This window comes from Lampris incognitus, chromosome 3, assembly GCF_029633865.1.
Source record: "Lampris incognitus isolate fLamInc1 chromosome 3, fLamInc1.hap2, whole genome shotgun sequence".
Classification (NCBI taxonomy): domain Eukaryota; kingdom Metazoa; phylum Chordata; class Actinopteri; order Lampriformes; family Lampridae; genus Lampris; species Lampris incognitus.
Genome location: NC_079213.1, coordinates 102,676,947 through 102,693,091, shown reverse-complemented (window position 1 = coordinate 102,693,091; position 16,145 = coordinate 102,676,947). Strand labels below are relative to the sequence as shown.

Below are 16,145 nucleotides of genomic sequence, written 5' to 3'. Positions count from 1 at the left end.
CTGTTGGGTTGTGTTTTACCAGAACCTGTTGTAGCTGTGCTGATTCCTTCTCCACCTGCTCTCTTTCAAACAATGGTACAAAGGTCATATATCCACCAAAACAACCATTTCCCCTGATTTGAGGTTAGTTGTTTTCTTGAATACGGAACCAAAAAACATCGCGAAACCCTGCTGGTTTAAAAACTTTGTCACCGTGTGTTTCAAACTGCCTCCGTCCTTTAACATCAGATTCTTCGAGACGTTCTGAGAATAATTAAAGGGGTTTCCTTGTTTATCTTACTGGAGCAGAACCAGTCAGTTTGTACGTAGTGCTTGGTTATTTATTTTGTTCCTATTTATTTGGTCAGCCTGGGCCTGAGCAGATCTGAAGAGATTGTGAGGGGAAAAAATGGAGGCACCTTATCTTATCACTTTAAACCCAGATAATGTTTTGTTTTGTTTTTTTGTTACCGACGCCTATGTTGTTACTGGTAAATGCATCGGTGGTTTACCAATCCAAATCCCAGGTATGCATTTGAAATTATTTGTTTGCTGGTTGAAAATGTTCGGTAAAACCGGCTGCGTTTTTTGCCCCCAAAATGGTTCTTCTCAACTTCTTCATCTTTTGGTGGATATGGCAACATCTGGTTTTCACAATAGTTCATTTTCCTACTGCAAATCCGTTTCCTTTCAAAATAAACGGGGCCCTGAACATGTAGAAAATGTTACCGTGCAGGTCACAGTTTTCAACAACTGCAGAATTTGGTGCAACACCGGCATGTTTTGCTTGGCTGTGCACTACAGCAGTAGGAGCGTATTGAGAAGATAATCCAGCGGTAGCGTGCATATTTTGGAGAAAGAAAACTCATCAGTGTTATCCGACACTGTAACATTGAGCCTTGTATCAATCCATATCAAACATTTAATCAAATGTAATTACACTTTGGCTAATGTTTAGCTTGTGGCAGGATGAGGAAAAAACACAGGAGACGAAGGCGAGTTTGCTGTTTATTCCTCAGCTCCAAAACCAAAACTAAAGCAGGAACAACCCTGCACCAGCAAGCCCGGGAACGTAAACCACGCCCCCAGCTCACAGTCCTGCTGGGTGAGAGGCATAGCCCCTAGTGTCCGCCACACAGCTCCCCCCCCCCCGAACACCCAGAAGGGACTCCTGGATAGAAAATTAGTGTCTCACTGGAGGCTTAAGCAGCCTGCCATAACGGCTGCGCCGTCCCTCAGCCGAAGCAGTAGGTGAAACACAGTCCAAAGCCGGCTGAGAAGCAGAACGCTGAACCCATGAAGACACTGCCGGGGTCCTGGAAGGAGGACGACCCTGACGGGGAACCTGGGCCGGAAACACAACTTCGCCTGCCACCCTGTGCGCCGGTTTAAGCGTGTCACGCTATCAAGCGTGACACGCTCCCTACGCCCACCCATATCCAGCACAAAACCCTTAGGACTCGTCTCAAGAACCCGAAATGGGCCATCGTATGGGGGTTGGAGGGGCGAGCGGTGAGCATCATGCCGTACAAAAACAAAACGAGCTGACATGAGCTCCGCAGGCACGAACGACCACGGAAAAGAGTGGTGAACGGGGCCTGGAACCCGAGTGCTGTCGGACAAAAAAAGGATAAACGGCCGGGGTCGAGGAGCGGAACTTCCAGGCAAAAATTCCCCAGGGACGCGGAGCGGCTGACCGAGCACCAGCTCAGCGGGCGAAGCGTTGAGGTCCTCCTTAGGAGCTGAACGCAACCCGAGCATAACCCAAGGTAAACGATCCACCCAGTTACCACCCGAGAGCGCAGCGTGCAGCGCTGCCTTGAGCGACCGGTGAAAACGTTCACACAAGCCGTTAGCCTGAGGGTGAGACGCGGTAGTGCGGTGTACCTGCACACCCAAGGATCGCGCAAGCGCCGACCAGAGCTCTGACACGAACTGGGGGCCCCTGTCTGAGGTGATATGTGACGGAGCGCCGAAACGGGCGACCCAGGAGGAAAGAAAAGCGCGTGCAACATCCGAGGATGTTGTGGAGGACAGAGGGACAGCCTCTGGCCACCTGGTGGTCCGATCCACCATTGTGAGCAGGTGCGTAAAACCCTGTGAAGAAGGTAGAGGGCCCACCAGGTCCACATGCACGTGGTCGAAACGTCTGGCCGGGATCGGAAACGGTTCGAGGGGCGACTTAGTGTGCTGGTGGACCTTAGCGCGCTGGCACGCTACACATGCAGCGGCCCACCCCTTTACGTCCTTGCGGAGGCCAGGCCAGACGAACTTGGAACCGACCAACTTCACCGACGCCCTAACTCCAGGGTGCGAGAGGGAGTGAATCGAATCGAAAACTCGACGGCGCCAGGCCACTGGAACAACGGGGCGGGGACGGCCGGTGGAGACATCGCAGAGGAGGGCAGGACTGCCTTCCTGCATCACAGCGTCCTCCAGCTTGAGGCCGGTACGCGTTGACCTAAGGGCAAGGACGTCCGGGTCGCTGGGCTGGTCGGCAGCCATAGCGGAGAAATTCACACCAAGGTGCACAGGACACACAAGCACACGCGACAGACGATCAGCAACAGGGTTGGACTTCCCGGCCACATGCTGAATGTCCGTTGTGAACTCGGAGATTGCCGCTAGGTGGCGCTGCTGACGAGCAGACCACGGCTCAGTCACCTTGGACATGGCGAAAGTCAGCGGTTTATGATCCACATAAGCCGTGAATGGGCGACCCTCCAGCAGGAAGTGGAAATGCCGGGTTGCAAGGTGCAGTGCCAGCAACTCCCGGTCAAAAATGCTGTACTTGTGCTCGCTATCTCGCAGTTTGCGGCTAAAAAATGCGAGTGGCTGCCACGCATTCGCCACACGCTGTTCAACCATAGCCCCCACAGCTATGTCAGACGCATCGGTCGTTAAAGCTATGGACGCCGTGGGTGTGAGATGGGCGAGGAGGGCAGCGTTAGCCAGGGCGAACTTAGCTCTGTCAAAGGCCTGGACCCGTTCGGGAGTCCAGGCGACAGGGTCGTTAGCCTTCTTAAGCCGCAGGGCTTCGTAAAGTGGCTGAAGGAGGTGGGCAGCGCGAGGGAGGAAACGGTTATAGAAATTCACCATGCCCAAGAATTCCTGCAAGCCTTAACAGAGACCGGGCGGGGAAATTCCGCCACCGCTCGCACCTTAGAAGGCAACGGGACCGCGCCTTGCGGCGAAATGCGGTGACCCAAGAAGTCAATCACCGGCAGTCCAAACTGACACTTGGCCGGGTTGATTATCAGGCCGTGTTCGTCCAGACGACGGAAAACCTGTTTCAGGTGCGCCAGGTGCTCTTCAGCTGACGGACTGGCCACTAATATGTCGTCAAGATAAACGAACACGAAATCAAGGTCACGCAACACCGAGTCCATCAGCCTCTGAAAGGTTTGCGCTGCCCCCTTCAAGCCAAAAGGCATGCGCATGAACTCAAAAAGCCCAAACGGGGTGACCTGATGATAGCCGCGCACCAGGTCCACCTTAGAGAAGATAGTGGTACCCGCCAGGCGTATGGAAAAGTCCTGTATGTGTGGGATGGGATAGCGGTCATTGGCGGTGACGTTGTTCAGGCGGCGAAAGTCGCCGCAAGGCCGCCACGACCCATCCGCCTTGGGCACCATGTGAAGCGGCGAGGCCCACGGGCTGTTGGAACGCCTCACTATACCCAGACGCTCCATGATGGCGAACTCCTCCTTAGCTGTAGCCAATTTTACCGCGTCGAGGCAACGCGTGCGCGCAAAAACTGGCGGTCCCACAGTGGGAATGAAATGTTCTACCCCGTGTTTAGTAGCCGCGGTGGAAAAGGCAGGCGTAGTCACCGATGGAAAATCCGCCAGCAAACGCTGAAAAACATCCCCTAATGCTAAAACGTTAGCGTGTGTTAACGGCCCGGCTCCCCCTGTCTCGCACGGAACAGTGGCGAAAGACACAGCATCAATTAAACGGCGGTTTGCAACATCAACAAGCGGACCATTAGCACACAGAAAATCCGCGCCGATAATAGGAACAGTAATGGCGGCGACTACAAAGTCCCACTCAAAATGGCGCCCGTAGAAACAAACAGTCACCAACCTTGTGCCAAACGTCGCAATGGACGAACCGTTAGGACATCGTGTCCTTAATGAAGAGCAGCTCACTACGTCCGCCAGCGCCCACAGCTGCTACTGAGCGCTGGCCCTGGAGTTTCCCGCCGCCTCGAACGTGCACGGAGGGACGCAGCGCCTCGCCTTGCCGCCGAACCGCTGGTGGAAGAAACAGAGGCCTCTCCCGCACCATCTCCGGGCAGTTACTCCAGCCACCACTGCCGGGTCCCAGTCCTCCGACGCCGGCTGCAGAGGCTCCGATGCCACACTCTGCACAGAGAACCGTCTGGTAGCCAGCAGGACCCGATCGGCCTCCTCAGCCAAACCTAGGCAGTCACCAGCGGCCAGACACGGGGAGTTAGCCAAAGCCGCGCGCACAGGAGACGGGAGCTGGCGCAGGAAAACGTGCGGGAAAAGGAACCCACCTTCGTCCGAGCCTAGCAGCGACAGCATATTGTCCAACCGGATAAGGAAAGGATTCTATCTGCCCTCTCTGCGGCAGATAGACTGTACCTCCGGAGCAGAAGATGTTTGAGGGCGACGTATTTATCGTGTTGCGGAGGGGCGCGCAACAGCTGCATGGCCCGGCGTGTGGACTGCTGGTCCAGCGCAGCGACGACCAGATAGTATCTGGAGTCGTCCGCGGAGATTCCACGCAGGTGGAACAGCGCCTCGACATGCTGGAACCACGAAGCCGGGTCGCTCTGCCAGAACTCTGGGAGTTTCACAGCCGCAGCGAGAACGGCCGGCTGTGAGAGTTGGGGCGGCGTGAAGTGGATTCACACTCATCTTCTGCTCCAAACATGTTCAATTCGGGGTCACCAATGTGCCAGGATAAGGAAAAAACACAGGAGACGAAGGCGAGTTTGCTGTTTATTCCTCAGCTCCAAAACCAAAACTAAAGCAGGAACAACCCTGCACCAGCAAGCCCGGGAACGTAAACCACGCCCCCAGCTCACAGTCCTGCTGGGTGAGAGGCATAGCCCCTAGTGTCCGCCACAAGCTTTCTATTTTAGCCTCTGTCGCTAGTGCTTCTGCATTTGACACGCAGGTGTCTTCCTCTTTCCTTTCATGGCAGACTCGACACGTTTCCTCCATGGGCTCCGTTACATTTGAAATCTTTTATTTATTTATTTATTTGTATTTTCCCCCTTTTTCTCCCCAGTTGTACCTGGCCAATTACCCCACTCTTCCGAGCCGTCCCGCTCGCTGCTCCACCCACTCCGCCGATCTGGGGAGGGCTGCAGACTACCATGTCCCCTCTGATACATGTGGAGTCACCAGCTGCTTCTTTTCACCTGACAGTGAGGAGTTTCACCAGGGGGACGTAGCACGTAGGAGGATCACATTATTGCCCCCAGTTCCCCCTCCCTCCCGAACAGGCACCCCGACCGACCAGAGGAGGCACTAGTGTAGCGACCAGGATACATACCCACATCCGGCTTCCCACCCGCAGGCACGGGCAATTGTGTCTGTATAGAGACGCCCGATCAAGCTGGAGGTAACACAGGGATTCGAACCAGAGATCCTCGTGTTGGTAGGCAATGGAATAGACTGCTACGCTACCCGGACAGGAGAGGGATTATTTTTATATGAGTCTCTACATTGATTTTTAGGAAACTCCTCCTCATTCTACCTTTAAGGTAGAACGAGTCACTGTCAGAACCCACACATGGCAGATGGTTGCACATCACTGGTTTAGATGATGACTTAACAGCCAGTATCTTCATTTTCTCTACAACAGGAAAGACACCTCTTCATATCCCCATGTCTGTTAAACTGTGGATGATAACCATGTGGCTTTAACAGATTCCTCCATTATTTTACAATTTCGCCATTTAGTGAAATCAAATTGCTTCCCGTCATTGCTTCGCCCCTCATTGGCTGTCAAGAGTGTTTGGGGAGAGTATGGTCTCAGTTTCAGGCCATTATGTTGAAAGGAAGATTTCAGACTGAATTTGCCCTCACATGTCTTTCCGGAGACTTCTAATTGCCAGAAGCTTTTTGGGACAAAGTGACTTCCTCTCATTAGTATCTTGTTGGTCAATTTGAGCAGTGTAATTTTGTAAATCCTCCTTCTGTCCAAATGACGTTGTTATGAGGATCCTTCACCCGCTCTGCTGAACAACAAATCTGATTAATGTGGTCAGTGACTGTGTAGGCGGCTAGTAGCGCGGAGATGAAATTTCATCCGTTAAAACACTAATTGTCATGTTTTTTTTCCATTGCAGTTAATTTGACTCCATGTTGGGAAATAATTTAAAGCTTCGGCCTAACCTAAATAGGATTTTCTATTCCATCCACCCATTTTCCAAGCCACTTATCCTAATTAGGGTTGCAGGGGTGCTGGAGCCTATCCCATCAGTCCTCGGGTGGCAGACGGGGAGACACCCTGGACAGGCTGCCAATCCATCACAGGGCCAACACGCACACACACACACAGACACACACACACATGCACACATTCACACCTAGGTACAATTTAGTATGGCTGATTCAACTGACCTACATGTCTTTGGACTGTGGGAGGAAACCAGAGCACCCAGAGGAAACCCACGCAGACACGGGGAGAACATGAGGATGACCCGGGATGACCCCCAAGGTTGAATTACCCAGGACCCTCTTGCTGCGAGGCGACCTCGCGAACAACTGCGCTGCCATGCTGCGATTTTCTATTCAGTAATCTCCATTTAGATGTTGTTAAATCTTTTTTTTCTGTGGCATTTTTCACTGTATTTGATGGTGACCGTAGAGAGACAGGAAAGACAGGGGGAGAGGGGGGATGACTTGCAGTAAAGGCTTCGGGTTAGAACCTAGTGCTCTTCGGTAAGGATGAGGACTCAGCCTTATGTGGTACCCCTCTCCCAGGTGGACCACCGAGGCCTTGATGTTGTTCGTCTATTTGGATGAAGAGTCACGTGAATGAGACGTAATGTAAAGTTGTATAATTTATCCGATGAAGAGTTATACATCAGCATAATTTAAAGCTTGCAATGTTGTCTAGTTTTAAGGCTTAGTACATGACACTAACAAGTCTTCTTTTTCGTCTTCATCTTCTTCTTTGTCGTCTTCTTCTTTGCCGTCTTCCTCCCCGTTACAGGTCTTCCTGTTGTCTGCATCTTCCTTTGTCACACCAGCCACCTACATGTCCTCCCTCACCACATCCATAAACCTCCTCTTTGGCCTTCCTATTTTCCTCTTCCCTGGCAGCTCCATCTTAAGCATGTATTGTACATGTCATGTATTGTCATGTCAATATGTGACACTAACAGTAATCCCTTAATATTTCACAATGTTTGGGCGTCCGGGTGGCGTGGCGGTCTATTCCATTGCCTACCAACACAGGGATTGCTGGTTTGAATCCCCGTGTTACCTCTGGCTTGGTCAGGCGTCCCTACAGACACAATTGGCCATGTATGCCGGTGGGAAGCCGGATGTGGGTGTGTGTCCTGGTCACTGCACCAGCGCCTCCTCTGGTCGATCGGGGTGCCTGTTCGGAGGGGGAGGGGGAACTGGGGGGAATAGCGTAATCCTCCCACGCGCTATGTCCCCCTGGCGAAACTCCCCACTGTCAGGTGAAAAGAAGCGGCTGGCGACTCCACATGTATCGGAGGAGGCATGTGGTAGTCTGCAGCCCTCCCTGGATCGGCAGAGGGGGCGGCACAGTGACCCGGACGGGTCGGAAGAGTGGGGTAATTGGCTGGATACAACTGGGGAGAAAAGAGGGGGGAAAAATCACAATATTTAATATTTCGTATCTATCGCTCTTGTCACTGGAAAGCAATGACGAGAACCTTAACAGAGAATGATGGAGACGTTAACGCTGGTGTGACTGTTCTCTGAGATGGCTGTTTTAGTGGCAGGGTTGACGGTACGTTATAGACAAAAGGAGCCACACATCTGTGCTCTGAGTTTTATTTTTTCTTTCCAGAGATTATTTTCAGGAAGGGCAGTGTGGCTTTTGAGGTTCCCTCAATCAGATTCGCTCAGTGCGACACATTTCACATCCTCAAACAGGTGATCTGTGGAACTGAGAACTTGAGCCTTGGTCCACAGAAGCTGAATTGAAATGTTGGTAGACACCTTTGTAATGGAACAGGCAGATCTTAGAGCTGAAATTGAATCTGTGTGTGTGTGTGTGTGTAAATCTTACATCCTTTACCCTAACCTCAAACAGAAACACCATCTGGAAGATCATTGTTTCTGGTTTCTTGCTGACTCGTCTGGAGACGTTGGAAGTCGTTTGTCTGAGCTGCATTCAGACTGAATGAGAGTCAGCAGGGCTGTTGTGTCAGAAACGTACACAAAAACCTGGCTGAACCCGAGTTTCACGCACTGATGCTGTACTGTGTGTTGGTGGAGGTCTTCTATCAGCTTGTTCTCTCATATCTGCTTGTCAGACACAACAGCTTCACTTCTCCAAACCTGCCACTACCTGCCCAGTTCTCCCTCATTTCAGCTGCTATGGCAAAGACACACAACACCGTGCTGGATCTTCTCTCCGGTGGAAATGTTTGCAGATTGTAAAGATTAAAACGGCAGTGAAAGCGGTTTGATTGCATTTAAACATTCAGGATTGTGTCTTTAATTCCAACTGCCAAATCGTGAATGTGCATGAGGGTTAACATAACATGGCTGCCCTTCTATATAGGGCTTATTCCAGGAATCGAACCACGGCTGAAAGTGTAGACTTTTCCCCTCTCTCTCTCTCTCTCTCTCTCTCTCTCTCTCTCTCTCTCTCTCTCTCTCTCTCTCTCTCTCTCTCTCTCTCTCTCTCTCTCTCTCTCTCTCTCTCTCTCTCTCTCTCTCTCTCTCTGTCTCCCTCTTTCTCTCTCCCTTGCTTTCTGTCTCTCTCTGTGTCTGTCTCTCTCTTGTTTTCTGCCACTCTGTCTCTGTCTGTCTGTCTGTCTGTCTGTCAATTCAGTTCAATTCAGCAGGGCTTTATTGGCATGACCATATTCAGTTACACAGTAATGCCAAAGCACAAGGTGGTACAAAACAGTACAGTACAGTTTATAACATACAAACTATAATAGAAAAAAGAAAAAAGTTGCTGTATTGTTAAAAACAAACAATCAACTATCCAATTTAACAATACATTTAGTAGTGCAAACGTAATTGAACTTGAAGGACAAAGAAGAGAAGAACAAAAAATAGAAAGGGAAGAAACGTGTGTGTGCTTGCGTGCATGTAGGTGTGTGGGTGCATGTGTAGGTGGGTGTGTGAGTGTGTGTGTGTGTGTGTGTGTGTGTGGACAGGTGCTCACTCACTGTCCCTCAGATTGTGACATGCAACAATATATTTGGCTGCTGTATTGCAGCTGTCTTCTCCTCTCCCAGTAGGATGGCTAGTTTGTCTTCTCCTCTCCCAGTAGGATGGCTAGTTTGTCTTCTCCTCTCCAAGTAGGATAGCTAGTTGGTCTCCTCCTCTCCCAGTGGGATGGCTAGTTTGTCTTCTCTTCCAGTAGGATAGCTAGTTTGTCTCCTCCTCTCCCAGAAGGATGGCTATTTTGTCTTCTCCTCTCCAAGTAGGATGGCTAGTTTGTCTTCTCCTCTCCCAGTGGCATGGCTAGTTGGTCTCCTCCTCTCCCAGTAGGATGGCTAGTTTGTCTTCTCTTCCAGTAGGATGGCTAGTTTGTCCTCCTCTCCCAGTAGGATGGCTAGTTTGTCTCCTCCTCTCCCAGTAGGATGGCTAGTTTGTCTCCTCCTCTCCCAGTAGGATGGCTAGTTTGTCTCCTCCTCTCCCAGTGGGATGGCTAGTTTGTCTTCTCCTCTCCCAGTGGGATGGCTAGTTTGTCTCCTCTTCCAGTAGGATAGCTAGTTTGTCTCCTCCTCTCCCAGTAGGATGGCTAGTTTGTCTTCTCCTCTCCCAGTGGGATGGCTAGTTTGTCTTCTGCTCTCCCAGTAGAATGGCTAGTTTGTCTTCTCCTCTCCCAGTGGGATGGCTAGTTTGTCTTCTCCTCTCCCAGTAGGATTGCTAGTTTGTCTCCTCCTCTCCCAGTAAGATTGCTAATTTGTCTTCTCCTCTCCCAGTAGGATGGCTAGTTTGTCTTCTCCTCTCCCAGTAGGATGGCTAGTTTGTCTTCTCCTCTCCCAGTGGGATGGCTAGTTTGTCTTCTCCTCTCCCAGTGGGATGGCTAGTTTGTCTTCTCCTCTCCCAGTGGGATGGCTAGTTTGTCTCCTCCTCTCCCAGTAGGATGGCTACTTTGTCTTCTGCTCTCCCAGTGGGATGGCTAGTTTGTCTTCTGCTCTCCCAGTGGGATGGCTAGTTTGTCTCCTCCTCTCCCAGTAGGATGGCTACTTTGTCTTCTGCTCTCCCAGTGGGATGGCTAGTTTGTCTCCTCCTCTCCCAGTAGGATGGCTACTTTGTCTTCTGCTCTCCCAGTAGGATGGCTAGTTTGTCTTCTCCTCTCCCAGTAGGATGGCTAGTTTGTCTTCTCCTCTCCCAGTGGGATGGCTAGTTTGTCTTCTCCTCTCCCAGTGGGATGGCTAGTTTGTCTTCTCCTCTGCCAGTAGGATGGCTAGTTTGTCTTCCCCTCTCCCAGAAGGATGTCTGTGTCGGCCATGCTCACTGAGTCCGTACTTTGTCGAGGTGGTTCTCAGTTTGGTATCTGTCACTGTGTGCAGATATTATGCCACAGTGTGCTGTCTTTTTGGTCCCAGATAGCACTGCATTTTGATGGTTTTTAGTTTGTGTGTCCCAATAAGTAATACAATTTAGTTTTTCTTGAGTTATAATTTGATGGATTCTGATGTTCTGGACCTGAGGCTGTGAAGTGTTCGTGTTTGTTAGTGAACTGAGCATCAGGACCAGTTGAGTGAGGGGACTGGTTTTCCTCAACTTTTGGTATTGCAAGGCTTTGTAATGGTCTGAGTGGGGGTCACTGTTTTTCAAATGTTGCCAGACTTTGATTGCCCTTTTCTGTATTTTGATCAGTAATGGATATTGGCCTAATTCAGCCCTCTCTCTGTCTCTCTCTTCGTCTCTCTGTGCGAGTGTCTCTGTCTGTCTCTGTCTATCTCTATTTCTCTGTCTCTCTGTTTCTCTCTCTTTGCCTGTCTCTGTCTATCTCTGTCTCTCTGTCTCTCTCTCTGCCTCTCTCTCTCTCTCTCTCTCTCTTGCTCTGTGTTTTTGGCTTTGTCTTTCTTCTCTTATTAAACCTCCATAACACTACCAGTCATCTTTACCATAGGTGGAGACTCTCTCCAGTCTCTGTATACTACTGTAGAAATGTTCCCCCCCACCCCCTTTTCTCCCCAATTGTACCTGGCCAATCACCCCACTCTTCTGAGCCGTCCCAGTCACTGATCCACCCCCTCTGCTGATCCGGGGAGGGCTGCAGACTACCACATGCCTCCTCCGATACATGTGGAGTTGCCAGTCGCTTTTCAGCTGGCAGTGAGGAGTTTCACCAAGGGGACGTAGCATCTGGGAGGATCACGCTATTCCCCCCAGTTCCCTCTCCCCCCCGATAGGTGCCCGACCGACCAGAGGAGGTGCTAGTGCAGCAACCAGGACACATACCCACATCTGGCTTCCCACCCGCAGACAGCCAATTGTGTCTGTAGGGACGCCTGACCAAGCCGGAGGTAACACGGGGATTTGAACCGGAGATCCCCATGTTGGTAGGCAACAGATTAGACCACCGTGCTACCCAGACGCCCTGTAGAAATGTTTTGACTGGGTAGGATGGACACTGGTGCAGCGGCAAACACGTGTGTGTTGGAAAATAAAACTGAAACGGGATGCTGATGTGTCCATGACAACCAATATAACTGTACAACAGTGTTCCCATATAGTGTGATGTAGTGTGTACTACGTTAGACTGTCTGTGTTAGCTTTGGTCCCAGGATCCATTTTGACAAGGATGGGAACTGTTTCCTGCTTAGCTGATGGCACACCAGCCACAATGGCTGCTACACCTGGTTTGTAGTCCCAGAAAATCAGAGTCAACAAGTCTGTTTCTCTCTGCCTCCTACATCCACTATATCACAACACTGTTCTACTGGAATATTGACCGTCTTGTCCAGTACCACCACCACATCACCTCCACCTCTCAGATGAATAAAATAACCACTCACTAACGGACAAAGGTCGAAGACTGAAGCTTTAATATCACAATTAAAAGATATATTAAGCTAGTCATGTAAACTCAGGGTTGTAAGTGAATATTGTTCCTCGTCTGTGTCATTGCAGAGTTCCGGAGAATGATGACATCATACATATCAGCTGACAGCCATCCCGAGAGACACATCCAGACCGGGAAGACTCTGGGAATGTGGACTCTCAGGTTTAAAGGGATTGAATTCAAAAGGAGAGAGAACCTTTTTCCCCCCGACCGAAAATCCTGCAAAAGTGCAGCTTTCTGGATTCAGCAAAGGATTGTACATACTCAGCTGGGAAAGACTATAGTGCAATATAAAAGTGCCAAAGGAGGTCCCCCCCCCCCCGCTCTCAAATGTGAAACCAAAGCCAGTGTGAATGAGTCGGGATCTGGAATGGGCAAACTTAAAAAGGGTTTTATAAGTTGCCAAGTTTTACATTTTCAGATGATGCTCTCAGGTTTACTGCCCCCTTCTCAGGCATGCACATGACCGGAGAGGAGAGCAACGCTCGCACATCTGACGCAACAACCAGATGTGAAATGTTTTGTCAATTCATGTGTTCGAATGTTGTACAAATACAGAATCGTATGGGACAAATCCATATGTAATTTATTTTGAAAATGTTTTGTAGATTCTGCTGTTAATTAAAATTTTGCATACGCTAAACGCTTCTTGTTCCGCTGTTGTTAATGTTGCTCTTTTTTTTTAATCTTATCCAGTCTTTCCTTTATAAATATTTAAGATTCGGATCAGATGAGTCACACACAGGGTTTACACTCTTCAAGATATAGCCATAGAATTTACACCGTCAATATTGTTTCAGTGTCATCTGTGCGTATGTGCGTGTGTGTGTTTAAAGCCATATCCGCCCTTAGGCAGGATCTTGAGGGGTTGTTGATTACTTCTTTGGATGGGATTGTCATTCTAAAAAGGAACAAAAAAAACTGCCAATGGATCAATAAATACACGTCAATCTCGAGTCTCCTCCGCTGTTCACGTTTCCAAATTGCTATATCTGGAAGTGTGGAAAATTCCCCAGACACTTTTGGAAAATTTTTGTTCACTGATTAGTTAAGATGGGGGGTTTTGAAAGACTTGGATTTCGGGATGACGTGATCTGAAGCAGGGCTCTGAGTCAGTCCTGCTGCCTCACAACAAGCTGAGACACGACCGGTGTTGATGATTCTCTGGTGTCTTTCCTGTCACAAGATGACACAACACACTGCTGTGGTGCTACTTTTTAGAGAGAGAGAGAGAGAGAGAGAGAGAGAGAGAATTAAACATAGTTAAAGATGGCTAGGTGGCCGGTGAGGCTGAGGAAGGCTAAAATAAATATTTGACCAACTATCATTCTTGTTTTAATCCAGATAGCATCTGGATGTGGGCCACTTCAGGCAGTGATGCGGCACTGATGGCCTTCTTCTGGCCCTGACAAAATGGATGTGAGCCTGAAGTAGCCCACATGTATAATCGCAAATATGGTCCAAATATGCCAAATCAAATGCGGGCCTTTTTTTGGCAAAGTTACGGTGCTCACGGCAACATGTAATCTGGATGTGACCCTGAAGTGGCCCGTGTGGTAAATGGTGAATATGGCCCAAATACCACAAAACAGATATGGGCCACCTTTGGCAAATATGTGGCACATGCAGTATTGCTATGGCTTGGTTCTGGCCCAGATCTGGGAAACAGGAGCGGACTGCCCAAGTGCCATCATTCCATGCAGTATGTGGGCCGGATGAAAGTGTCAGGTGTGGGACGGGTCCAAGCAATTTTGCTATCTGGGAACGACCTGTATGCCGGTCAATAACTCCCTTTCCTTTGCTGTGCATGTCAACATCGGCTTGGCGGCAAAACTTGCAAAATGCATGAAATTCATCCTTGGCACGTTTCATAATGAACACACCTTCTTTACACCACTTTGTTTTGGCATTTTGACTGACTTTTACAGCAGTATTTACACATTAAACCAGTGAAAATACAAGATCATTGATTTGACAGGTACCATCCATCCATCCATTGTCTTAACCGCTTATCCTGCTCTCAGGGTTGCGGGGATGCTGCAGCCTATATCCCAGCAGTCACTGGGTGGCAGGTGGGGAGACAAACTGGACAAACCGCCAGGCCATCACAGGGCCGACACACACACACACACACACATACACACTTAGGGACAATTTAGGACGGCCGATTCACCTGACCTACTTGTCTCGAGGGAGGAAACCAGAGCACCCGCAGGAAACCCACCGCAGACACGGGGAGAACATGCAAACTCCACACAGAGGACGACCCGGGACGACCCCCAAGGTTGGACTACCACTGGGTTCGTGGGTTCGAACCCAGGACCTTCTTGCTGTGTGGCGACCGCACTAACCACTGCACCGCCATGCCGCCCTCTCACCCTCTAAGTCACAGATAATCAATAACTGTCCAAAACCAATAACATGGCATGCGCAAGGAAAGCGGAACGTCAACCAGGAAATCCGTCAGTTCAAATCTGGACTGATCGGTTTTGTTTTATTTTACCAGACCGTGCCAGTGCCAGCTGACATGCTTGACATGCATGCAGACCATCGCTGTTTGCACAGCAGATAATCTCAGGCGGCACTTCATGCATGCTGCCAATTTTAATGCCAACTACCCTACGAAATTAGATGGATGGATGGATGGATGGATGGGTTGCATTTATATCACCGCAAACAAAAATTGCAGATATGATAACACCATAGGAGCACTCAGTTTCTAGTAATCTGTAAATCAACATCGGCACAAGAGAGTGCAACAGGTGCACCATTGCATGTTTCATGGAAACTTGCTAAAACTACGAAGCCATTCACTGATGCTGAGTTGATAAACGTGTGCAATTGATATGGCTGGCGAAGTTTTGGGTTGTGGAGCTATTAAAGCAGGTGGATGAAAGAATGTGAAAGCAGGTGAAAGAATGGCTTGGATGTGAACAAAATTGTGTTTGTCATCACCGATGGGGCTCCGGCAATGGTGGCACAACACAAGGGCTTGGTTAAGCAGGCTTGCAGCTGATAACAGGTTTGTGTTAAACAAAACAGCTGTCAAAACAGCTGTTGACGCTGTTTGACAGCTACGTCAGCCAATAATAATGTCGACGTTGAAATTAACTGGTTTTCTCCGGGTGCTCCAGCTTCCTCCCACAGTCCAAAGACATGTAGGTCAGGTGAATCGGCTGTACTAAATTGTCCCTAGGTACTATGAGTGTGTGTGTGTGTGTGTGTGTGTGTGTGTGTGTGTGTGTGTGTGTGTGTGTGTGTGTGTGTGTGTGTGGCCTCACAGCAAGAAGGTCCTGGGTTCGAACCCTGGGGTAGTCCAACCTTGGGGGTCATCCCATGTTGTCCCCTGTGTGGAGTTTACATGTTCTCCCCGTGTCTGCGTGGGTTTCCTCCGGGTGCTCCAGTTTCCTCCCACAGTTCCTCCCTCAAGACATGTAGGTCAGGTGAATCAGCCGTACTAAATTGTCCCAGGTGTGAATATGTCGGCCCTGTGATGGCCTGGCGGCCTGTCCAGGGTGTCTCCCCGCCTGTCACCCAATGACTGCTGGGATAGGCTCGAGCATCCCCACGACCCTGAGAACTGGGTAAGTGGTTTGGATACTGGATGGATGAATGGATAAATACGCACTTTCGAGTGCCCACATGCACTATTAGCCAATCAAAACCGACTTCTTTCACAGTCACCACTAAGATGCAGCGTAACAAAGCGCGCTCCAGCACCCCGAGAATGGATTTACTAGCGCACACGATCTTTATTCAGTACCATCAAAAGGGGGACAAACGGGTACCCGTCCAGATGTTGCAAGAGAGCTGAAAAACCGGACTATCCCGTCCAACAGCCAGACACATGGTCGTGTAGGGTGCACAACAGGCAGCAGGGGAAGGCTTAGTTCTTTGGCCCTACATTACTCGCTGCCCCTGGATGGATAGATATATATAGG

At 49.8% G+C, this 16,145-nt stretch overlaps 1 protein-coding gene across 2 annotated transcripts in view; it reads left to right on the top strand.

Annotated features, from left to right (window-relative positions):
- Positions 1-12,450, top strand: part of mcoln2 (mucolipin TRP cation channel 2) — a 49,876-nt gene extending 37,426 nt beyond the window's left edge. For both annotated transcript variants that reach the window (XM_056276415.1, XM_056276416.1), the window contains one exon: positions 12,273-12,450. In XM_056276415.1, the coding sequence (XP_056132390.1) occupies positions 12,273-12,309 (37 nt within the window). In that variant the 3' untranslated portion in view covers positions 12,310-12,450. The remainder of the gene's footprint in view (positions 1-12,272) is intronic.
- Positions 12,451-16,145: the final 3,695 nt, after the last annotated feature.